Raw genomic sequence first — 23,462 nt, 5'->3', positions numbered from 1 at the left:
GTGGGAGTTCGGTGTTTCCTTAATTACCTAAAGGTACAGTCTTGTGGCTGCCTCGTTGCCGGCTTCACCAAGCTGGCAGAACAGCCAAGGCGCTGGGCCCAGGAGCCCGGCCCGTGAGGGGAGCTGCCGGCCTTCAGCCGGCGGAGGCTCGCTGGACGTGTCCCGGCCTCGTGAGCCCTTGGCCAGGGCCTGGGTGCGGTGCGGGCAGCCAGAGCCGGCAGGAAGGGCCGAGGCCTGGCCCTGGCGCTTCTCCTCCTGGTCTCTCCCTGCCGCGCCCACTCATCTTCATGGGCGGCCAGTGCAGGAATGGCCTCAAGACCACCTGGTAACGTCGGACAGGATGCAGGTCACTGAGTGCCGTGTTCTGTAATCTTGACCGTGAGTGACCTGGCGGGGACGCCCGAGGTTCCTGCGTTCTCTGATTCCAGCTCTCTCTCCACCTTTGTGCTCTCTCGTTTCACCTCCATGCACAGTACAGATGCCAAGTCAGTTTCAGAGCTGGCAAAAAGTAATTCGGTAACGTTGAGGGTGGAGAACTAGAAGCGCTGCCTGCTTGTCCCAAGCCCCATCCGAGCATGCATGTGTCCTCACCCCCCTCTCCCGTTACTCGGGGGGCGGGGCGGGGGGCGTTAATCCGTCCCATCCTACCGAGGAGTCCCCTGAGGGCCAGGAGATGAGGTGGCCTGCACAAACCACACAGCAGAGGCTGGCTTCAGACTCGGATCTGTCAGACTTCACGGCCCATGTTCTCTCCACTGATTTAACTTTTTAGTTTAAATTTTTCTTTAGACTGGACATCTCAGTTTATCACTTTATCAGTAAGTCGTACACACAGATGTCTCCTGGCTCCCTGCAGATGAAGCCCCACATGCTCACAAGTAAGAAGAGCTGCCCCAGAAGCCCCCATGTGGGGGAAGGTCCTCTGAGTTACTTCAGGGCCCTCTGGTTTCTCTGACCATCTTTTTCGCATGTGGCACTCAAAAAAAAGGCCTCATGGTTTGTCTGAGATGTCACTTCTGGGACAGTTTGGTGACTGGTTCCAGCATCTTTTGTCTGTTTCCTAAACCCTGTTGTATTTTCTTTTTTGTGTTCAAAAGAACAGGTGTGATCAGAGAGCCCATTTGGAATCTGTAATAGCAGCATAGCAGAAGCTTTCTAGAAATTCTTCTTCAGTTAAGCGTAATATGAGGAAGATTAACCCTGGAAGGTAGAAGGACCAGGAACCAGGGCTGAGCCAGAGCCACCTGCCAGCTCTGCGTGCCAGCCCGGGCGAGGTTGTGTGATGACAGCATGCTGGGACCCCAGCCTTGTGCCTCCCCTGGCAGGATGGCGGGATGCAGCCTCCACCGCTGCTCTCTCTCTCTCAGATAGTTGATATTTTTTACCGCTGTCCTAAACGTGGGAAAGGCCCCTTAAACTTCGGGTGCCGCAGGGCCACCAGTCCTCAGTCTCACACGTCTGGTTCGCTGGGAAGGTTTTCCGTCACGACCTGACGACGTCCCGTCCCTTAGCGGGGAAGGGGAGAGACAGCACCAACTCCCCAGCTCATCGCAGGAGAATAATTGTCGTTTTACTGCGTGTGTGTTCAGACCGGATTACAGGAGGGCTGCCTGAAAGCAGCTCCAGAGTAAGCCAGCGCCCTTGCCCAGAGCCCAGCGGTAGTCTCTGGGTGGAGGTTTTAAATATTTACCCAGAAACCTGACCTTTTGGCATCTCTGAAAGAAGGGATTTGCCTCAAGAAACAGGACATTGGGCCCCTGCCTGGGTTTCAGATGTGTTCAGCCTGAGGTGACAGGCCTCTGCAGCAGCAGTTGCGTAAGAAAGCTAAAGGGGAAGCCACGTGTTCAATCAGAGCACCTGCGGCACCTATGCGATGGTATTGAAATGCTGTTTAGTTTCAGGAGTGGAGGTAAAGCGTTCAGACGTCCGTTGTGTTTGTCTGAACCTTGAAGTGAAGGTGCCCTCTAGAGTGAGGGGCAGGGCCCCTGCGGCCTGGGCCGTTGCACCCCACGCAGGGCGGGCGGCCCCCGGCACTGGGGGGCCCTGGCCTCACTGCTCTGCTCCGTGTGCGCCAGGTTGCAGCCCCGCGCACGTCACGGTCTACAGCGAGTATGGCGTGGATGTCTTCGACGTACGCACCATGGAGTGGGTCCAGACGGTCGGCCTGCGCAGGGTAAGGCCCGGCGGTGCCCGGCCCCTCCCCCGGCCGCCCCCCACCCCCCTCCGTGTGCGCCAGGTTGCAGCCCCGCGCACGTCACGGTCTACAGCGAGTATGGCGTGGATGTCTTCGACGTACGCACCATGGAGTGGGTCCAGACGGTCGGCCTGCGCAGGGTAAGGCCCGGCGGTGCCCGGCCCCTCCCCCGGCCGCCCCCCACCCACCCCCCCCCCCCCAGCAGCCAGCCTCCCTCTCTGGTTTCTGACGCAGATCCGGCCACTGAACTCAGAGGGCAGCCTCAACCTCCTCAACTGCGAGCCTCCCCGCCTGATCTACTTCAAGAGCAAGTTCTCGGGTGAGGCCTTCTCATGGGGGAGCAGAGGACAGGGGCTGGAGGGAGCCTGCCTGGGAGTCGGCGGCCGCGTGGCCCTCCCCCCGGCCACACGGCGCCACAGCGGCCTTTCCTTGTCCTGCAGGGGCGGCTCTCAACGTGCCCGACACCTCTGACAACAGCAGGAAACAGATGCTGCGGACCAGAAGCAAAAGGCGGTTTGTCTTCAAGGTGCCGGAGGAGGAGAGGCTGCAGCAGCGGCGGTAGGAGCCCGGCTGGGGGCTGTGCAGGGCCCAGAGGACCCTGGCGCCTTCCTGAACCTCACGTGTTTCCTTCCCCCAGAGAGATGCTCAGAGACCCGGAGCTGAGATCCAAGATGATCTCCAACCCCACCAACTTCAACCACGTGGCCCACATGGGCCCGGGCGACGGGATGCAGGCGCTCATGGACCTGCCTCTGGTGAGCCTGCGAGTGCTGCCCCTGCCCTCTCCACGCCCCGGCTCCCCTGTGGCTCCTGCCTGTGTGCTCCTGAGGCGTCTGTCACCATCTCAGTCTGTTAGGGGGTTTGTGAGAAATAGCTGTCAACAGTGACTGCTAAAACATCTGAGTATGGGCAGGTAGCAAACTTTGTGGGGTTTTTTTTTTTTTTTTTTTTTTACTTAAAAAATGTGTTTTCTGTAGAATTTGACTTGGCCTAAAGCCACTATTGCCAATTCTTAGCTCAAAACTGACCTGATGCCACTGTCCAGAGGCCCTTCCCAGCCCGTTTTGCCTGTCGAGGCCCAGGGCCCTGGCCTGATCGTGCTGCAGACTTTGCACTTGGCCTGCGCGCTCTGCCTGGGGCCCGGCCGCGCTCCCCCGGGCGTGCTCCCCCCGGGCGCGCTCACGTGCTGACGTGCCGTCCTCTCTGCCCAGAGCGCCGTGCCCCCCTCCCAGGAGGAGAGGCCCGGCCCTGCTCCTGCCAGCCTGTCCCGCCAGCCTCCACCCAGGAACAAGCCCTACATCTCGTGGCCCTCATCAGGTACCAGGGGCGCCCAGGGCGGGGCCTGGATGCTGGGACTCCAGGCTTTCAGTTCGTCTCTGAACTGTTTTCTCCAAGATGATCGTTGGCTGCCTGTGTTCCGTAGGTGGATCTGAGCCCGGTGCGGCTATGCCTCTAAGGAGTATGTCTGATCCCGACCAGGACTTTGACAAAGAGGTAAGACTTGCCCAGTTACAAGGGACAAGGACTGGGGTCTGCAGCTCCACACGTGCAGGAGACCCGAAGCAGCTGTTCTTGGAGAAGGAGACTCCATCTGCCCTGGAGCGGCCACGTAGGGCCTCGGCGGTCCCCAGCCCCCCGCAGCTCCCCACTCATGACTGCTCGGGCTGAGCCAAGGCCGGGAGGAGGGAGGACGTGGACCCTGTGGCTGTGAGAGTGTTGGGAGCAGGACGTGGATTCTCGCCGCCAGGTCATGGCCTCAGGGAGACCGAGGCCTCTGCGGCCTGGCGCCGGGCCTCCTTCCAGGCCCTGCTCCGGAGTCACCTGGCCCCTTGCCCCGAAGCCGGGCCAGCCCTGCGGGGATGCCGCCGAGAGCTCAGGAGGCGGGCCCGGGGAGCTGCTGGGGCCCGGCTCTCCTCCTGGACGCTGACTGCGGGTGGGCGTCACCGTGCACGACTGAGGGATGAAAGCCCTCCCGTGAAAAGCGCGGGAAGGCTTCTCCCGTCTAGACTCTTCCACGTGGTTTTATGCACGTGGCTGTAACACATCAGTAGGCACGTTCCTTTTAAAGCACGGGTGGCCTCATGCGTCTTGCCCTCTCCTCCTCTGACAGCCCCCTGGGATCGGAGTGTGGGGGGCCAGGTGGGGGCGTCCCTGGCTCAAGTGTTCTTGGGCTTTCAGACCCGGCTCCTGGTGGCAGTGTCCTTGGTTCCCTGTGTGTGTGGTGGGGGAGGAGGATGGGAGGAATGGCAGCCTGAGGGCTGTGCCCCAGCAGCACTTTCGTGGGAAGGAGGAGAGGGGCTGGGTGCGCTGGCTGTTCTAACAGCCCCGGCACCGACAGCACGTACTCACGGGGGCTTCTGAGCTGACGGCAGAAACCAGAAGGGCTTCGCTCCACGTGGTCCTCACCTTCCTGGCTTGGCCGGCTTTTCAGCTGTGGATCGGCTGCTGCTTCCTCTGGGTCCACCTTTGCAGCCTTTACCCGTCTTCTCTTGAGTCACCATGCTTTCCTCTTACTCGTTTATAGAAACTCTTCGTAGATTGTGGGTGTTAATCTGTTGCAGGTACTTTTCCCCTTATCGCTGATTTTTTAATTTTGTCTTTAATTGTAAGGGCATTGTCATACAGAAATTTTTAATTCTCGTACAGTCTAGTCTTTATCTTTTTAATTAAGATAAACATTCTCTTGTAGTCTGAGAGCTTGGTAGGGTTTTGTTTGTCATTACGTCGTGAAAGTGTCTGCGAGGGGGTGTGAGAGTGAGTGTGTGTGTCTTAGCGCGTGTGTGTGTGCGCAAGGACCTGAGCTGCTTTCTTTCTAAGGTACGTGACACGCTGGCCCTGCACCACTTACTTCCTTCCAACTTGAAGTGTTACCCTTTATTTGTTAAATTCCTTTGTTTACTTGTCTCTATTCCTGGAGCCTCTGCTGCACCACCTGTAACCTGAGAGCCGGTAGAGCACGAGCACATCTCTTCATTCCCACTTTTCAAAACACTTTCTTAGCTTCTCCTTCAAATAAATTTTAAAATAAATTTTAAAACATTTTTAGGGGCTTCCCTGGTGGCGCAGTGGTTAAGAATCCGCCTGCCAATGCAGGGGACACGGGTTTGAGCCCTGGTCCGGGAAGATCACACATTCCATGGAGCAACTAAGCCCGTGCACCACAACTACTGAGCTTGTGCTCTAGAACCCGCGAGCCACAACTACTGAGCCCACACGCCACAACTACTGAAGCCTGTGCACCTAGAGCCCCTGCTCCGCAACAGAGTAGCCACCGCAACGAGAAGCCCACATGCCGCAACTAGAGAAAGCTCACATGCAGCAACGGAGACCCAACGCAGCCAAAAATAAAATAAATTAAAAAATTTTTTAGATTATGGAGCTTGTTGTCTCCATGATAATCTAAAAAAGTGAAAATTGTGTTGAGCTTTTCGCTGGGATTGTGTTGGATTTGTAGATTCATTTGGGGGCTGCTCACCATCCTGACCTTCCCTGTGTAGGGACACCGCACGTCTCTCCCCTTGATGGGTTCCCTCTTGCAGGTTGCGCGTGCTGGTGGCTAATAAGTTAATTCTTAAGCATTCCAAGGTTCTTGTTGCCTTGTATGCGTTGTGCATAAAATGTAATCCTCTTAACGTGGGACAGTGAGAGATTCAGTTGGTGAACATGTTGATGCCAGTTTTTCCATCTGTGTTTATCAGTGAAGTTATCTGTGCCTTCTTTTCTGAGCTGCTCTCTTTCAGCTGTCTTCAGGGCTGCACCAGCCTCAACTCTGGCTTAGGAAATCCAGGTCTCTTAGTTGCCATCATACAGGGGTTTTCCTTTCCTGAAAGGTTTCATAGGCCTCCCTTAAAAGGGCCTGAGGTTGATGGCTAGAGAGGTAGGTCTTCTGGGGGTTTTTTTCTTAATTTTTTCCTTGCAACTATCTGTTTTGAAAAATTTCAGACTTCCAGGAAAGTTGCAAGAATAGTAGAGTGAATAACCCACATAAGCTGTACCTAACCCATTTCCCCCATTTGGGTTTTTGGGGAGGAGCCAGCAGAAAGTGAGTTGCAGTATTACCCACCCCTAAGTACTTATCCTGCATCTCCCTCAGGAGGGCGTCTACCCGCTGCCCGGTGACGTTCTGTTCCTAAACCTAGAATCCAGCCAGGGCCACGCGCTGCGTTTGGTAGGCGCTTCTCTTTAGTCTTCAGTCTACTGTGCAGTTTGTTTACAAAAAGTGCAGTTTTTTGGCAAAACGTTCCTCAGTCAAGGCTTGTCTGATTTTTTCAATTGGGTAAACAGTGAAAAGGCCCCGCACCTGTCTCCCAGCCGCCCGGTTCTCCCCAGGGACCAACAAACAAGTGTGTATGAGTGTGTGTGCACACATGCACACACTTTTTTCCTGACTGCACACATCGTGCCCTTTATCTGAGGGCAAGGCTGTTCCCTCCCGTGACCACAGTACAGCTGCCACACTGATGAAGCCACCTGCGTGTCCCCATAATGTCCTTAAGCACCTTTGCTGCTGCAGGACCCAGTCCCCAAGCACGCGTGGCATTTAGCTGCCTCATCTCTTTGGTCCCTTTACTCTGGAACAGGCCCTCAGCCTGTGTGGCAGAGCGCACATCTTTTATTTTCTCCTCAGTTTGCGTGTCTGACATTTCCTTGTCTTTTGAGATTTGGGTTGTGTGTCCCAGGATGGAGTACGGCACACAGGACGTGGTGTCCTTCTTGGGGTGTTGCATCCTGAGGCACAGGGCATCTGTTTGTCCTGTACTGACCTGTTTGTTCCTCTTTTTAAGTTTATTTAAGTGAAATTCACATAACAGAAAGTAACCATGTAAAAGTCAACAATTCGGACTTCCCTGGTGGTTCAGTGGTTAAGGATCCACCTGCCAATGCAGGGGACACGGGTTCAATCCCTGGTCCAGGAAGATCCCACATTCCGTGGGGCAACGAAGCCCGTGAGCCACAACTACTGGGCCCACGTGCCACAACTGCTGAAGCCCGTGCGCCTAGAGCCTGTGTTCCGCAACAAGAGAAGCCCACGGACTGCAACGAAGAGTAGCCCCCGCTCACTGCAACTAGAGAAAGCCTGCACGCAGCAGCAAAGACCCAATGCAGCCGAAAATTAAAGAAGTCAACAATTCAGTGGCTGTTGAGTACATTCACAGTGTTGTACAACCACCAGCTCTGTCTACTCAGAACACTTCCATCACTGCAAGATAGAACCCCCACGCACTGAGCAGTTTCTCCTCAATTCCTGCCTCCCCCCAGCTCCTGGCTACCACCAGTCTTAACAGTCTGTGGATTTGCCTGTTCTGGGTATTTCATATAAGTGGACTGAATCAGACAGTACGTGGCCTTTTGTGTCTGGCTTCTTTCACTCAGCATCATGTTCTCCAGGTTCATCTATGTTGTAGCCTGTGTCAGTAAGTTGTTTCTTTTCATTGCCAAATAGTCCAGTGGATAGATGGACCACACCTTATGTACTCATTGGTTGTTATGACTAGTGCACTAGGAACATCTGCATACATGTATTTGTTGGAGTACATGTTTTCACTTCTTTGGGGTATGTACCTAGGAGTGGGATTGCTGGGTCATATGGTGGCTCTACTTTTAACTTTTTGAGGAGCCACAGCAGCTGTACCATTTTACATTCCCACCAGCAATGTACAAGGGTTGAGTCCACATCTTTGCCAACACTTATTTTTTTTCTTACAAGAAAATTATTTTTCAATAGCCATCCTAGCAGGTGTGAAGTGGTATCTCATTGTGGTTTTGGTTTGCATTTCCCTAATGATTAGTGATGTTGAGCATCTTTTTCATGGGCTTATTGGCCATTTGTATACCTTCTTTGGAGAAATGTCTATTCAAGTCTTTTGCCCATTTTTAAATTGGATTATTTGTTTTTTTGTTGTTGGGTTGTAAGAGATTTTTATATGATATGGATAGGGAATTCCCTGGCGGTCCGGTGGTTGGGACTTGGCATTTTCACTGCTGTGGCCCGGGTTCCATCCCTGGTCTGGGAACTAAGATCCCATAAGTTGTGTGGTGTGGCACAGCCCAAAAAAAAGGATACCAGACCCTTATCAGATATGTGATTTGCAAATATTTTTTTTCACGTTCTTTGGATTGTCTTTTCACAATTCTCTGTCTTTCAGTGTACCAAAGTTTCTAATTTTGGTGAAGTCCAGTTTTTCTATTTTTTTCTTTTGTTGCTCATGCTTTTGATGTTATATCTAAGAATCCATTGCCAAATTCAAGGTTATGAAGATTCAGTCCTGTTTTCTTCTTAAGAGTTTTATGGTTTTAGCTTTTGTTTAGGTCTTTTTTACATTTTGAGCTAGTTTTTGTGTGTGGTGTGAGGTAGGGGTCTAGTTTAATTCTTTTGCAGGTGAATATCCAGCACCATTTGTTTCTACCCCCATGGAATGGTCTTGGCACCCTTGTTAAAAATCTGTTGACCACAGGTTTATAGATACATTTCTGGACTCTCAATTCTATTGCATTGGTCTTTATATTAATACTACCACGCTGTATTTGATTACTGTTGCTTTGTCGTACATTTTGAAGTAGTAAGTTTGGGAAGTGTGAGTCCTCCCACTTTTTCTTAGTATTGTTTTCACTATTCTGAGTCCTTTGCAATTCCATATGAATTTGAGAATTGGCTTTTCCATTTCTGCCCCTTCCCCAAAAATCCGTTGGAATTTCAGTAAAGATTGAATTGAATCTCTAGGTTGATCATTTTGGGGAGTGTTGCCATCTTTACAATAGTCTTCCAATCCATGAACATAGGATGCCTTTCCGTTTATTTAGGTGGTCTTTCATTTCTTTCAGCAATGTTTTATAGTCTCAGTATACAAATCTTTCACCTTCTTGGTTAAATTTATTCCTAGCTGTATTTTATTCTTTTGGATGCTATTGTAAATGGAATTGTTTTCTTAATTTCCTTTTCACATTGTTCATTGCTGATGTATAGAAACACAACTGATTTTTGTCTGTTGATTTTGTACCCTGCAACTTTGCTGAATTTGTTCTTTGTGGAGTTCTTTAGGATTTTCTATCTATACAGAGTCATGTCAGCTGTGTAGAGAGATGCTTTTACTTCTTCCTTTCCAACTTGGATGCCATTTTTTCTTGCCCTGGCTGGAACTTGAAGCACAGTGTCACATAGCGGCAGTGAAAGCAGCACCCTGGTCTTGTTCCTGCTCTGAGCGGGGAGCTTTGCCTTTCACCACTGGGTGTGAAGTTAACTCTGGGCTGCTCATGGACACCCTTTGTCATGTTGAGAAAGTTCCTCTCTGTTCTTCATGCTTTTATCATAAAAGAGCTTCACGTCTGTGACCTCTGACTGCTTTGGTTGCCATGCTGTCTGGTTTCTTCACTGTGGAGTTAACTCCTTTTTGTAATAGTTACTGAGTCATTTGTGGGGTTGGGCCTTGGTTTATGATCTCTCACCAGCAAGGAGCACGTGACAAGCTTGCAGAGAGAGTGCTCTCGCAACAAGAACGGAGCCAGCAGGGGCTACACCTGCCCAGGCAGCATCGCCTCCACAGGCCCAGGGCGATGGTTCTCACGCTGTCCCTCTTGTCTTCACAGCCTGATTCGGATTCCACCAAACACTCGACTCCATCGAACAGCTCCAACCCCAGCGGCCCACCAAGCCCCAACTCCCCCCACAGGAGCCAGCTCCCCCTTGAAGGCCTGGAGCAGCCGTCCTGCGATGCCTGAAGCTGCTGGCTCACCGCAACAGGGCCGGGGGGCCCAGGTGGCCTCCAGTGTCAGTGCCAAGACTGAGCTGACCCTCCAGTGTTGTCCAAGGAAATGTAGAATCGATTTGTAGATACGGAGATGAAGAAAATACTTTATTATAATAATGATTGGTTTTATGCCGCACCGAGGCGGTAGGCCAGATCTGCTCATCTGCACAGCTGTTCCGTTTGCACACGAAGGACCGCCTGCGGCCCCTCCTGCCCAGAACCAGCTGAGGTGAGGCAGTGCGAGGGGCCTGTGATGCCAGCCTCCTGTAGACCCCAGTGACGCCCGGGGGGCTCTGCAGGAAGTAGGCAGCTCGGGACGGCCTCGGTGCCGCGTCTGTTCCCTGTTCCCTAGGACCTTAGGAGAATAGTTGGAAGTTGTATATCATTCCCAGTGTCCCTAGAGTTTTGAAGACAGAGGAAAGTGGAGCTTAGTTTGTGGCCTCTTTATTCATTTAGCCAATTACATAGTCAGATGCAGAAGCTCTTCTGCTGGCCTCGTAGCCATGGACAGAGGCCCATTCGAGTGAAGCCTGCCCTGTCCTGGTCCCCCGTGTGTGTCAGTCCGTTTCTGGTCACAACCACGAAGTGTCACCCGTATCTACTACTGTGAAGTCAGCTGTGCTCCGTTTCCCACTCGCTTCCACAGCTCTGCCTCCTGCTGTAAAACCAGTGAGTGTCGTGCAGCCAGGCCCCGAGGCCTGCGGGCCGAGAGGAGGCCAGAGCCCCAGGTAGCCCCCGGCAGGCGCCAGGACCCCCGCCCCGCATGGAGCCCCGTGATTAGCGCCCTTGGGGATCGTGCAGACTCGCCGCCACACTCCGCCCGGTGGGCCGGCCCGCGGCGCCCGCGTGTATCTGCCTGCCTGCCCGCCCCCTGGCCTTGTATCAGGCAGCCTCCTGTCTCTGTAGAGGTTTGCGATTAACTCGCCCCGCTGGGCTTCGCCCTGTTCTCCCGCCGGTCGACGTTCTCGGTGGCAAGCTGTTGAAGGCGTGCACTTACCTTGAGTCGGCACGGAGTGACCTGGGCACCGTGGCCGGCCTGTGCGTGTCGCGTGCCCAGGACCCGCCTGCCTGCCCCCTGGGCCTTCTGCTGGGGCTGGCACCTGCTGGGGGTTCTGGTTTTTACTTTTTTAATGTAAGTCTGAGTCTTTGTAATTATTGAATCGTGAGAACATTTTTGAACAATTTACCTGTCAATAAAGCAGAAGACGGCAGTTTTAAAGTTCTCAGTGGTTTGTCTGAATGTGACCACCTGTCACCCGGTGTCTGGGCCCCTGTGCTGGAAAGCAGCGTCTTGCCTATGGAAGCCATTCTTTTGGTCATTTGCTCAGGCGGGGTCCATGCTAAAGGTTAGTGTCCACGTGGCAGGAACCGGCCGCCAGAGCTGGGACCTCTTGCCTGCCAACGTCACGATGGGGGCCTCCTGGGGACACCCTGCACCATGGTAGGCAGGGTCAGGGGTGGGCCACTGGCTGGAGAGGGGGCCGTCTGGCCAAGTGTCTGTGCCAGGACAGGCAGATGGGCATTCAGCCTGAGAGCAGCAGGTGCCCTCCAGGGCCAGGGTAGGGCGGGGCCGGCTGCTGCACCGGGAACCCCAGTGCTGGGAAAGGGCGATGTGCCCATGAGCCCGCAAGGCAGAGCAACGCGCCGGGAGGGAAGCTGCATGGGACAGACACGCTGGCCCTTCAGCAGCCCCGGGGGCGGTGGGGGGGGGGTAGGGTGGGGCAGACCACCCCCAGGGTGGGGAGCAGCCTGCGGTGAGTTGGGTTTCATCGTTTGACCCCCAGTAAGCTCCTGGTAACGTGGGCAGTGACTGACGGCACCTGCCGAAGAGGGTGGTGTTTGTTGTTAGGATACAGTAGAGCACAGAGAGCAGCCACCGGGTGCCCGGCAGGTGATGCTTGGGGAGCGTCCTGGGCACCCTTGCGGCTCCACCAGTCAGCACAGCCTGGGATCCGCAGCCAAAACAGCCCCGCCAGCCGGCGGGGACCCAGGCCCGTCTCACTGTGGGCCTCCGTGGTCACAGCTGGGGAAGGAGCATGGCAAATTTTAGGAGCAGACACAGTCCTGCCACCTGTCCCTGAAAGGGGACCACCCAAAGCACAGGCAGAGACAACTGACCGAAATCACAGCACCTGGAAAACTGAAAAGCGAGCACAGGCCAGTGGTGAGTGGCCGTGTGGGGTAGTGGGCAGCCAGGGCCTCAGGGTCAGAGGTGATGGGATTGGACATTGGCCCTCCCTCCGTTTGATGTCTGCCCCACGTGAGGTGAGCACCTCTCACAGGTCTGAAACACGGGTGCTGAAGTGTCAGTCGTTTTTTAAATGAAATATCAGCTATTGCAACAGCTACACAGCACCAAGAGTAACGACCACCCACAACATGGGTGAGCTTCAGAGGCAGGATACTGGCCACAGAGCACGGCTTCCCGAGTGAGTGACGGAAACTTACAAATTCACTGTTTGTTAGAGGCTCGCAGGTGGTTACCCTTGGGTGAGGAGGGAGGGGGGATGTTTTCAGATGCTGCTTACACAGAAGTGTCCCTCCCTGACAGTTCAAGCTGAGCATCTGTCAGTACTTCACACACTCACACTCACACACACACACACACACACACACACACACACACACGACCCACCGTCCCACTGCTGCCCCATCAAGCACCTACCAAGTGAGTCTCCTACTCAGAGCGGCTCAGTACCGACACCCACCCTCCAGGTCAGAGCTGCCCTCAGAAGGGGGAGGGCAAGGCCTGGCCCTGCAGCGATGGACACCAAACAGCCCCCACCTAGCAGGACGCACCTGCCAGCTCTCTGACACGCTCCACCACTGTGGCGGGCGGCTCTGCGCCTGCCCCCAGCAGAAGGGACAGATCTACCGTGTCCCTGGGACCGCTCCTCCGGGCAGCCCAGTCTGCAGGAAGTCCAGGTCCACCTGGCTGGCCCTGGGCCTGAGCAGCTTGGCATGAGGTAGGGGAGCACCTGGCAGCCCACTTCTCCACCCTCCTTGGTGCCTCACTCGGATTTGCCTCTCCCCACCGCCCCCTCCTGCCTCAGTCCCCTCCCGAGCCTTAGGGGCTTCTTCCATGGGCTCCTCCAGAACCGGGGCAGCCCCCTCCTAATTCTGGGTGGAACCTCGCAGACCAGAAGCCTCGGACCGCCCCAGCCTACAGGTAGTACCCAGGACTGCCCTGGGCGGGTGGCCAGGCGCCAGCCGGCACAGGCTCTGAGGACCACCCCTCGCCACCCCACCAGGCAGGGGCAGAGGGGTGGCAACGCAGGAGGCAGTGTGTCCACGGCTGACCGCAGGTGCAGGAAAGCCCTTTATTGAGCAAGGCCACCCTGACCTTGGCCAGCGGAGGGTGGGGTATCCCGCAGGGCCTGCGACGCCGGCGGGGCGGCGGGGGCTGGTTCCGCGGCCGCTCAGGCCTCGGCCTCGGCCTCGGCTTCGCCAAAGAGCGGATTAACGAAGTAGCTGCGGCTGGAGCTCCCGACGTCCGGCTGCGGGGCGGGGAGCTGCGGGAGCGCGGAGTCAGGGATCCGGCCGCGGGAAGTCCCACACCCCCGCCCCCGGGCTACCGCTCACCGCCTCCGCCGGGCCCGCCGCGTAGAACACAGGGTTGTGGAAGCCCAGGGGCGCCCCAGCCGGCGCGGGGTCCGCCTCGTCGCGCCTCCTCCACCTGGAGGTAGGGACGTGCGTGAGCCCTGCGTGCCTGAGCGCCGCGTACCTGAGCGCCGAGGCCCCGCCCCGCGTACCTGAGCCTCCCCGCGCGGCAGCGCAGCAGCGCCCCCGCCAGCAGCGCCAGTAGTGATAGGAGCAGCGCGGCCGCCAGGCCGCCCGCCAGCCCCGCGCGCGGCCCCGGCGCGTTCAGGCCCGCCGCCGAGCCGCCCCCAACGGGCGCGCCCGACTCTCGAGCGGTCGCCGATAGGACCCCGAGGGCTTCGCCTGCAATGGAGGGCGCCGGCTCAGTCGGCCCCGAGCAGGGCGGGGCGGGGCAGAGGTGCGGGGCTGGGAAGGGGGCGCCCGCGGTTACCGTGCTCCGCGATGTCCGCCAGGAGGGCCCGGGCTAGGCGCCCCGCGCCGCCGGTCTCGGGCCCGGTCTCCACCAGCACCACCTGGATCTCCGTGTCCGCCTTCGCGCCTGAGGCTTCGCGGAGCCGGGGCTGGCGCGGAACCTTGGACACGGCCATTTGCAGCCCCTGATATTGGGGCTGGAGAGGGGCACACAGTTGGCCCGGGGACTCCGCCGCTCGGCCCTGCGGGAGCGTTGTGGGCAGGGACGAACGGTGGACAGGCGGAGAGTGGACGCCTCAGTGAGGAGGCGGAGTGGGGCCCGGGGATCCCTGCGGAGAGGGTGGTCCCAGACCGGGGCTGCGGAAGGGCAGGGGCCCGGGTCGGGGCGCGGCCCCATTACCAGGGCCAGGAAGGCGTGCAGCAGCCGCGCCCGGTACCGCTGCAGGTCAAAGGCCGGGCCATGGGTCAGCGATACGATGGCTCCTGAAGAAGCAGGAAGGTGAGGGTCAGCACCGCGGGTCCGGGCCCGACAGGGAAACTGAGGCTGGGGGCGAGCCAGGGTGGCCAAGCCGTCCTAGCTAGCAGGGGCCGGGCGGGGCGCTCACCGCAGAGGTCGCAGCACTGCCCTTCGGGCCGGAGGGGATCTCGGCAGGCAGCCTGGGGGCAGCGGCCACCCAGGGGCTGGAGCAGTGCTGCGCAGATCCACGGCTGCACCTGGAAGCGGAGAAGCGGCGGTCGGCGCGGAGACGGCGAGGAGCAGACCGCAGTGAGAGGGCCACGCGCCCGGGGAGGCGAGCGGGCCAGAGACGGCGGGGCGCGGCGGCCCCTGGCGCAGTTCCGACCTCCGGCGCAGAGCCGGGCCCAGCCGTGCGGTGCCCCAGCCACCCAGCTGCGGGCCGCCCTCACCTCGGCGTGGCCGCAGACGCAGCCCGACTGGTCCGCGCAGGCCTCGGGGCCCACGCTCAGCGCGCCCGGCCCGTGGAAGCGCAGGCGGCCCGCGCGGGACGCCAGGAAAGCAGCCAGGTCCTCGTCGCGCGTGAACGTCTGCCGGTGGCCGGGTGACCACCGGAGCCAGCCCGAGGACGAGACAGCACCTGAATGCTCGGAAGCCACCGGGCTAACAGGGTGGGAGGCGCTCCGGGGAGCGGCACTGACCGGCAAAGGCGCGGAGCTGTGACCCCAGCCCCCGCCCCGCCCCGCGCGCCCGGCTTACCTGGCCCAGGGCCCGGACGCTGCGGACGCGCACCGGGCCGGCGCCCGGGCCGAGACCCACCCGGAAGGAGGCGTCGGACGGGAAGACGACGTCGTCGTGGCTGCAGGGCACGCGCTCGGCGTCCACGGAGAAGAGACCGTGTGCCGCGTCTCCGGAGCGCCACAGGCGCGGGTCGTGCCAGCAGAAGCGGTCGGGGTCGCGGAAGAGCGCGGGGTCGCCTGGGCGAGCGCGCGACCCTGAGCTCCGCCCAGAACGCGCCCTCCAACCCGGCCACGCTCCAACCCGGACCTCGCCGTCCCCTCCAGGCCCCACCCACGAACGCGCCCCCTCGAAGCCCTGCCCCTGGCCCGCCCCCTCACCTGTGCTACAGTCCAGGTGCGAGCCGGCGTCCAGGGCGCTGAATCCAGCTCCTGAGGCCAGGACGAATTCCCCGTCCAGCGGCAAGAGCTGTAGGAAGCGCAGGCTGAGGCGGCGCCGCGCGGTGGACTGGGGCATCAGAGGGTCCCACTCTGCGCCCACCCCCGGTCCCTCTGTCCCTGGGGAGAAGAATCTAGACCACGGAGTGAGCAGGCGAGGTCAGGGCCTGGGGGCACCTCGCCCCGCCTGAAGGTCAGATAGGCCGCAGGGAGTAGGGCTGCAAGCCAAGGAGCAAGGAGCTAGCCTGAGACCTGGGAGTGTGGGGCGTTTGGGGCAGGGTGACTCTTGTCAGGGCCGTTGCCCTCCCCTGTCGCCCCTGAAAAACTACAGTCCAAGGGCTCGTAGGTTCCCGGAAGCCAAGCTGCTGGCGACTCTGGAGTCAGCCCTGAGCCTGTGAGGGAGGGTAGTGGGGCCTTGGAGCCACCCGTCTCCCCCTCAGCCTGGGCAGCCCCTTCAGCACAGAAGCCCAGGCCTCAGGTGTCAGAGGAAATAGGGCAGCGGGGAAGGCCAGGAGAAGGAGGACTGACTGGCCCTCCCCTCCCCCCCCCACCGCTCCAAGCCCCAGGACCCCATCCCTCCTCCTTGCCCCCGCCAGGGTTGGGGTTGAAGGTGAGGGTTGGACCAGGGGAGCTGCTCAGTGCAGGGGTCTCGGGGGTTCAACATCTCAGGGGACAACCACCCAGGGCCCAGCCTTGCGTCCCAGCTTGCTCGGTAGGGCCTGCTCTTCAGTCCCCCAAGCACGGGGCCTGACCAAGAGGCTGACGCTGGGGAGATTCAAGGTCACAGGCCAACTACCTCCACAGCTGAGGGTGCAGCACTGTGACGGCAGGTGCCCGGGACGAGCCACGGACAGACAGACACGATGCGCCTCAGGAGGGGAGGTGGATACTAGCAGTGTGAAGCATGAACAAGAACTCGGTTTTCAAAAGAACCAAAGCGGGAGATGTACATACTATATGATAAATGTAACAGCTGAAAGACAGCAGGAAAGGGCTGAGCAGGAGAAACCAGGAGAGATGGGAGCCCGCCCAACACTGAAGCACCAACATTCAGATACAAGGGTGTGGCGGGGGGGGGTGGGGTGTCTGAAAAACAATGAAGATGAATTTTCCGTATCTGAAGAAAGCTGGGAAACCTCGGATTGAAAGGTCTCATTGAATGCCAAATAAGGAAAATCACAGAACACTATGTTCATGAATATCAAAGACGAAGAGAACATTCTAAAAGCGGCAGAGGGAAAGAACAGATCACCCAGGAAGGAAAAAATTCAGGAATCGGGTTTCTCAGCAACAACAATGCATGCATATGACAGAACAGGCTGCCAGAAGACTTCTGGAGTCTGCAGCCATCTCTAGACACGCCCCTAGACACAGCCCTGCACTCCAGAATAGTATGTTACATATATTAAAAGATAATAAAAATACCTTTAAGCCTAAAAGACTTCAGAACGATTGCCACACAAAGACCTGCCCTGAAAACATGCTAGGAGAAGGCAAGAAGGAAAGAAATCCAGAAGCTGAGGAGAGATATGGGAAGTAGGGTGATGAAATACTTTGATGAAGCTTATTGTTGTCTCTTAATAAATGTTTAAATCTAGGACTCAAGTGTGATGGGGGACGGGGAGACCACAAGGGCACGGACATACAGTAAAGAACTTACTTGTAAGAAAAAAGAACTTACTTGTTCGAGGGAAGATACAGGTATTGAAAAGATTAAGAAATCAGGACTGCCAAACTTGAAAACATGGATGAAATATACCAACTTCTAGAAAATTTTAAAATATGAAAATTGTTGCAAGAAGCAATAGAGGGACTTCCCCGGTGGTCCAGTGGTAAAGAATCCACCGTCCAATGCAGGGGATGCGGGTTCGATCCCTGGTCGGGGAACTAAGATCCCACATGCCGCAGAGCAGCTAAGCCCGTGCGCCACAACTATTGAGTTCGCGTGCCTCAACAAGAGAGAAAAAACCCTCACGCCACAACTAGAGAGAAGCCCACATGCTGCAACGAAGAGCCCACGTGCCGCAACTAGGACCCAACGCAGCCAAAACAATAAAGAAAAATATTTTTTAAAATAAGAAGCAGGGCTTCTCTGGTGGCGCAGTGGTTGAGAGTCTGCCTGCCGGTGCAGGGGACACGGGTTCGTGCCCCGGTCCGGGAGGATCCCACGTGCCGCGGAGCGGCTGGGCCCTTGAGCCATGGCCGCTGGGCCTGCACGTCCGGAGCCTGTGCTCCGCAACGGGAGAGGCCGCAGCAGTGAGAGGCCCGCGTACCGCAAAAAAAAAAAAGAAGCAATAGAGAATTTTAATAGACAAGTAAGCATTAAAGGTTTGTTTGTTTGGCAACACCGTGTGGCATATGGGATCTTCGTTCCCTGACTAGGGATGAACCCACAAACCTGAGAACCCGCGCCCCCTGCTGTGGAAACACGGAGTCTTAATCCCACTGGACTGCCAGGGAAGTCCCTAAAGAGTTGTTTTTGTTTTCAAATTTTATTTATTTATTTATTTTTGGCTGCACTGGGTCTTCGTTGCTGTGCGTGGGCTTTCTCTAGTTGCGAAGCTGGGGCTACTCTTTGCTGCAGTGCACGGGCTTCTCATCGCGGTGGCTTCTCGTTGCAGAGCACGGGCTCTAGGCGCCCGGGCTTCAGTAGTTGCGGCTCGCGGGCTCTAGAGCGCAGGCTCGGTAGTTGTGGCACACGGGCTTAGTTGCTCCGCGGCATGTGGGATCTTCCCAGTCCAGGGCTCGAACCCGTGTCCCCTGCGTTGGCAGGCGGATTCTTAACCACTGCGCCACCAGGGAAGTCCAAAGAGTTTTAAATGTTAGTCAAAGACCTCCTGTTCCCTAAATTCCCAGTCCAAGTGTTTTTTATAGGTGAGGTATACTAAACCCTCAAGGAAAATTTAACTTCTTCTTGCAGGAAGTTGTTCTGGAAAACAGAAAAAGAGTGAAAATTGCCAGCCCATTTTATGGGGCCAGTATAAGTGTGATTCCAAAGCCAAATGAAGGACAACACAAAAGAAGAAAAATTACAGGCTCAGTTGAGTTATAAACGCAAATGCAAAGATCCTAAATAAAATATTAGCTGACTGGATCCGACAATGTATTTTAAAAATACATGGTGATCATAGGGTTCATGTCCCAAGAATGCAGGAAGGAAGGGATAGGGAATGCTCCCATCATGACTTCCCTGCAGTATGTACAATGGTGTCCCAGCAGATGGTAGTGGAGAGTCTTGTGCCAGCAAAATCAGTATGACAGAAGTCGAGTGTCTTGAAGAAGTGGCACACTTTGACCTGCACCTGAAGGAAGGTGCCAGGAGGACATCAGTCTTACCAGGACGGTTCAACCTCAGAAAACCTCACTAATAGGCTAAAGGAGGCAGGGGGAAATTACATCTCAATGGATGTAGGAAAAAAAAACTGAAACGTTCAACATATTTACGATTTTTTTAAAGCTTCTAGCAAACTAGCAATAGATTAGAATTTCCACAATTAAATAAGTTTATGTACAAAACCCTACAGCAAACATTACACTCAATGGAGAAACCTGACATGACTTCTCTTCATGTTGGAACAGGACAAGGATGCCTAATTTTGTCACTTTTGTTTAACATAGGGGTAGAGGCCCTGGACATTGCTACAAGGAAGGAAAAAGAAAGGAGTTAGGGGGACTTCCCTGGTGGCGCAGTGGTTAAGAATCTGCCTGCCAGTGCAGGGGACACGGGTTTGAGCCTGGTCCAGGAAGATCCCACATGCCGCAGAGCAACTAAGCCCGTGCACCACAACTACTGAAGCCTGCACGCCTAGAGCCCGTGCTCCACAACAAGAGAAGCCACTGCGATGAGAAGCCCGCGCACCGCAACAAAGAGTAGCCCCCGCTCGCCGCAACTAGAGAGAAAGCCCGTGCGCAGAAATGAAGGCCACATGCAGCCATAAATAAATAAATAAATAGATAGATAGATAGATAAATAAATATATATATATATATATATATATATATATATATAAAGGAGTTAGGACTGGAAGAGAAGAGGAACAACGGTCATTATTTACAAAGATAACCAAATAGAAAATATAATTCTTAAAAATAGGGCACCATTCACAATAGAAACCAAACTATAAAGTATTTATAAATTAACCAATACTACACAAAACCTCATGTAGACCGTTTTAAGACTCTAGTAAAGAGTTTTATGACATACAATCTGAAATATCTGGAGAGAAAATCCACGCTCCTGAATGGATGACTTGCTTGTATAAAGGTATCATTCATTCCCAATCAAATTCCAGGGTTTTGGTGGTGGTGCTGTTGTTACCTGATAAACCTACACTATAATCTCTCTGCAACAATCAGATCCACAAAGAACTAGTCAACCTCGTAACAGGGGGGTGAAGAAGGCAAGTTACCCAGTGGGGGATTAAGACAACTCGCAGGGCCCCAGAGTGGGGACAGTGTGGTGCCGGCAGGGGAACGGGCAAAAAGATCAAAGGAACTGCAGGGAAAGCCCAGAGAGAGCCCTCGCTGGGCAGCTGGTGCACAGTGACCACAGCACCACCAAAAGCCGGGGGACAAGGCTGCCGGTTTGGAGGAGGACATTCATTGGAAACTGGGCTCATTCCACGGAGGAAAAAATACGCCTGGTTCCCTAGCTAGTGCCCCTGATGGCAAAGCCCCGACTTAATAGAATATATAGTTGATTATGGTTGTGACTGAGAAGCAGGAAAAAGATGCTTCAACAAAACACCGAAAACACAGTTATAACGCAACAGATTTTGCATTCGATAGATTAATGATGGGGGTTTCTGATCAGCAAAGGGAAACGCAGGCAAAGTCCACAGTGAGAAGACACTTGCAGTATCTCAACAATCATGAATGGGTAGAAAATAGGAGATTCCCCCCACACAAGAAGCCTGGGCTAAGGGTAGAAATGGGAGGGGAGAAGGGTTCAGGAAGAGAAAATTCCCAGGGAGAGAAGTTCCAGACCGAGAGAAATGCAAATGAAATCACTGACAGTCGTTACGCCTGTTACTAGGGCGACATCTCAGCAGCCGACATCGCTGGGGACCCGCGTGCAGCGGGGGTGGGAGGGGCCTCAGGCAGCGCTGGGTCCGTTCGGCCCCCTGTCCCTGGGCCCCTGGTCATTTCCCACCCGGGTCCTCCGGGAGCTGACCCCGCGGAGCGGAGCAGAGGCAGGGGAGGTGGGGGAGAGGCGCGCGGAAGCCTCTGGTCGGGGGGAGGGCTCGCGTCTGGGCGGCGGGGCGTGGGAAGGAAGGGGCAGACGGAGGGACCCGATAAACGAGTGAACAATGAATGAACGAATGTTGTGTCTTTTAGGATCCCCAAGCTCTTCCAAAGGAGACCATCAAAGTAACGAAGTCCGCCAGGAGGAGCCCCCAGGTCCCGGCACCCTCCCCCGCAGCTGAGTCCTCTGCCCGCGGGTTCCTACGAGTTCCAGGCACCCCTCCTTGCTCGCTCCTGGCCGCCGCCTGGTTGCCTTGGTTACCAGGACTGCGGAGGCGGGTCCCCTCGGTGCAGCTGCTGCGCCCCTCCCTCCCCGGCTCTGCTGTCACCTCCTCCTCATCACTGCTGCCTCCGCACCTGAGTCTTTGGGTTGGACAAATGTGGGAAAGACATCCCGACCCCGGATCTGCGGGGACGGGGACATCCTGCCCCATGCCCCCTTCCCAGGCTGCAGGTGAGGGCGGGGCTCCACTGCGCCCACAGCCCCGCCCCACGCGGCGCCAGGCTCCCGGAATTAATGCCGCTTTTGAAAACCATCAATTAACCGAGCTGCCTCCAAGTGGAAATAAGGGGTCCCCAGATCCTGCATCTGGGCAAGAGACCGAGTCCCAGGCCTGGGCCCCCGGACTGCCCCTATTCACCCACAGAGTCCAGCGGCCTCCAGGTGAGGGGACCCCCACCCTGGAACTCACACTGTGAAGCAGTTTGAGAAAAAGGTCCCCTCGAATTCTGCTGGTGGAGTTTGAGGCACCAGGACAGGGAAAGGCTTTGGTGGGTTGGGGAGCGGGGGCTTTCCCAGAGCAAACCTTGGAGAAGACAGACTACAGAGGGGCAGGGGCCAGAGGCAGAGGGCAGTGGGGATAAGAGGCGCCCTCCACACCCCCCAACAAGGCTGGGGCATAGCCTGGGCTGGGATTGTAGGACCGGCGTCCCCCACCCCCTCCCATGTGGGTCCCGGACCTTCCCGAAGCCCCTCCAGAGGCTGACGGCCAGTGGACTGCGGGGTCCCCCACGCGAGCGCAGGCCGGTCAGGAGGCAAGAAAGGGGCATGGAATTGACCCCGGCGGGACCCACCAGCCCCCCACCGACCTGGGGCCCATTTGCCACCCGGCCTCACCATGTCCGAGATGCTGTGACCTTCTCGCACCAGGACTGACACCATCTGCAGGCAGAAGCGCCATCAGCGAGCAGACCCCACCCTTGGGCTCCCAGTGGGCCCAGACCACGCTGGTCCCCACCCAGGCCCCAGCAGTGGGGGCCAGGCACCTTGTCCGCGGGGAACTCGACGGCGGCGCCCGCGCACGGGGTCCGGTTCTGGCTCCAGTTGGCGGCGGCGTTGAAGTCGGTGTTGGGGACCCAGAATTTGTAGGCGGCCCGCGTCAGCGCTGGGGAGGGGGCGACTGAGTGCTCCCGGGCCCGCGGCATCCGGGGATCCCGCCCAGACGCCCCAGTGGCCCAGGAAGGACGACCTCGCCCAGACAGGCCCTCGCCACTCCCGCTCCCGGCGTCGGACCAGACCCTGCAGGAGCCTGGCCACAACGCTCCCTGACGAACTCCTACGGGATCTGCAGAGCCCGCTCAAACGTGCCTTCCTCCAGGACGCCCGCCAAGATCGCCTCCTAGCCCGCCCCCAGTTCGCCCCGCGCTGGAGCCGAGGACCGGGCCAGGCAAGGATGGCGACGACCAAGGGGACAGAGGCGAATGGGGCAGCGGAGGCCTCTGCCAGGTAGGAGGGGCTGGGGGGCCGCAGGACCCGTCCAGATGGGCTCTGAACTGGAGCTGCGTCCTGAGGGGGCCGCGAGGGGCTTAAAAGAGGGGAACAGGGACGGGGCTGCAGTTTTTAAAGTTCCCGGGGGTTGGGGGCCGGCCCCAAGGACACGCGCCGGCCAGGGAGCGACGGGGAGGTCGGCGGCGCCCTCGGGGCCGGGAGGACGGAGGCCGGCGGCGGAGCTTCGGGAGGGGACCGGGGCGGTGCCCACGTCGAAGGCGGACAAGCGCCCGAGGGCAGGCGCGGTCCGGGCGTAGGTCTGGCCCGGGCTCCTCGCCTCCCGCCCCGCCCGGCGGGCGCTGAGTGCGGAGGGACCTGGAGGCCCGGCCGGGTTTCGCAGCCCCTCAAGCTCTCGCTCCCCGCCCCTCGGGGGCCCTTGGCCTCCAGGTGTGTCGCGTCCCCCCCTCCCCTACCCTTACCGCAGAGCTGCAGCCACAGCAGGACCCGGCCCGGCGCGCCCATCTCGCCCGGGCTTCCGCGTCTCGACCGGAGACTTTGCCCCGCGGGGCCCACGTGACCGGGCGGGGAGGGGCGGGGGCGGCCGGGGAAGGTTACACATTTACTTCCAGACCCGCCTGCAGCGACCCTTAGGCCCCTCGGAGGCGCCGGCCCCGCCCGCCTCCCTCCCACACACTCAGCCCTCCGGGACCTGAGGACCTTGGGCGCTTGTCGGACCGACTTGCCCAAAATAACGGGTGTGTTGGGGGCGGCGGGTAAACAACCTCTGCTCCCACACCCCCTCTGCCCCAGATGCAGCTGGAGCTGCACCCAGTCTGCCCACCTAGTGGGGCTGGGTGTCCACTCTCCCAAGCAGGCCCTCCTGCCTCCTGGGCTGGATGGACTGTGGATGGTGGCAGGTAGATGGGGCCTG

The 23,462-nt window shown here is 57.3% G+C and overlaps 2 protein-coding genes across 2 annotated transcripts in view; one reads left to right on the top strand and one right to left on the bottom strand.

The window, feature by feature from the left end:
* The window catches only part of CDC42BPB (CDC42 binding protein kinase beta), a 66,443-nt gene extending 55,293 nt beyond the window's left edge, over positions 1 to 11,150 (top strand). Inside the window, 8 exon segments of the mRNA XM_055088506.1 lie at positions 2,076 to 2,222; positions 2,225 to 2,334; positions 2,429 to 2,513; positions 2,635 to 2,752; positions 2,832 to 2,949; positions 3,406 to 3,511; positions 3,618 to 3,688; positions 9,779 to 11,150. Of these exon segments, the coding sequence (XP_054944481.1) occupies positions 2,076 to 2,222; positions 2,225 to 2,334; positions 2,429 to 2,513; positions 2,635 to 2,752; positions 2,832 to 2,949; positions 3,406 to 3,511; positions 3,618 to 3,688; positions 9,779 to 9,910 (887 nt within the window). The 3' untranslated portion in view covers positions 9,911 to 11,150.
* A 2,092-nt stretch (positions 11,151 to 13,242) lies between these two features.
* AMN (amnion associated transmembrane protein) lies at positions 13,243 to 23,072 on the bottom strand. Its single transcript, XM_024131133.2, has 12 exons — positions 23,011 to 23,072; positions 22,090 to 22,208; positions 21,941 to 21,985; positions 15,523 to 15,610; positions 15,164 to 15,381; positions 14,857 to 14,994; positions 14,556 to 14,664; positions 14,351 to 14,433; positions 13,970 to 14,147; positions 13,692 to 13,881; positions 13,522 to 13,615; positions 13,243 to 13,451 (listed from the first exon to the last, which is right to left on the bottom strand). Exons 1-12 carry the CDS (start codon positions 23,051 to 23,053, stop codon positions 13,359 to 13,361), a joined length of 1,398 nt encoding a protein of 465 aa, XP_023986901.1. The 5' UTR covers positions 23,054 to 23,072; the 3' UTR covers positions 13,243 to 13,358.
* Between the last annotated feature and the right edge of the window lie 390 nt (positions 23,073 to 23,462).

The sequence above is a fragment of the Physeter macrocephalus genome, chromosome 11 (genome assembly GCF_002837175.3).
Source record: "Physeter macrocephalus isolate SW-GA chromosome 11, ASM283717v5, whole genome shotgun sequence".
Lineage (NCBI taxonomy): Eukaryota > Metazoa > Chordata > Mammalia > Artiodactyla > Physeteridae > Physeter > Physeter macrocephalus.
Note: the sequence above shows the minus strand (reverse complement) of the source record. Positions and strands in the feature narration are given on the sequence as shown.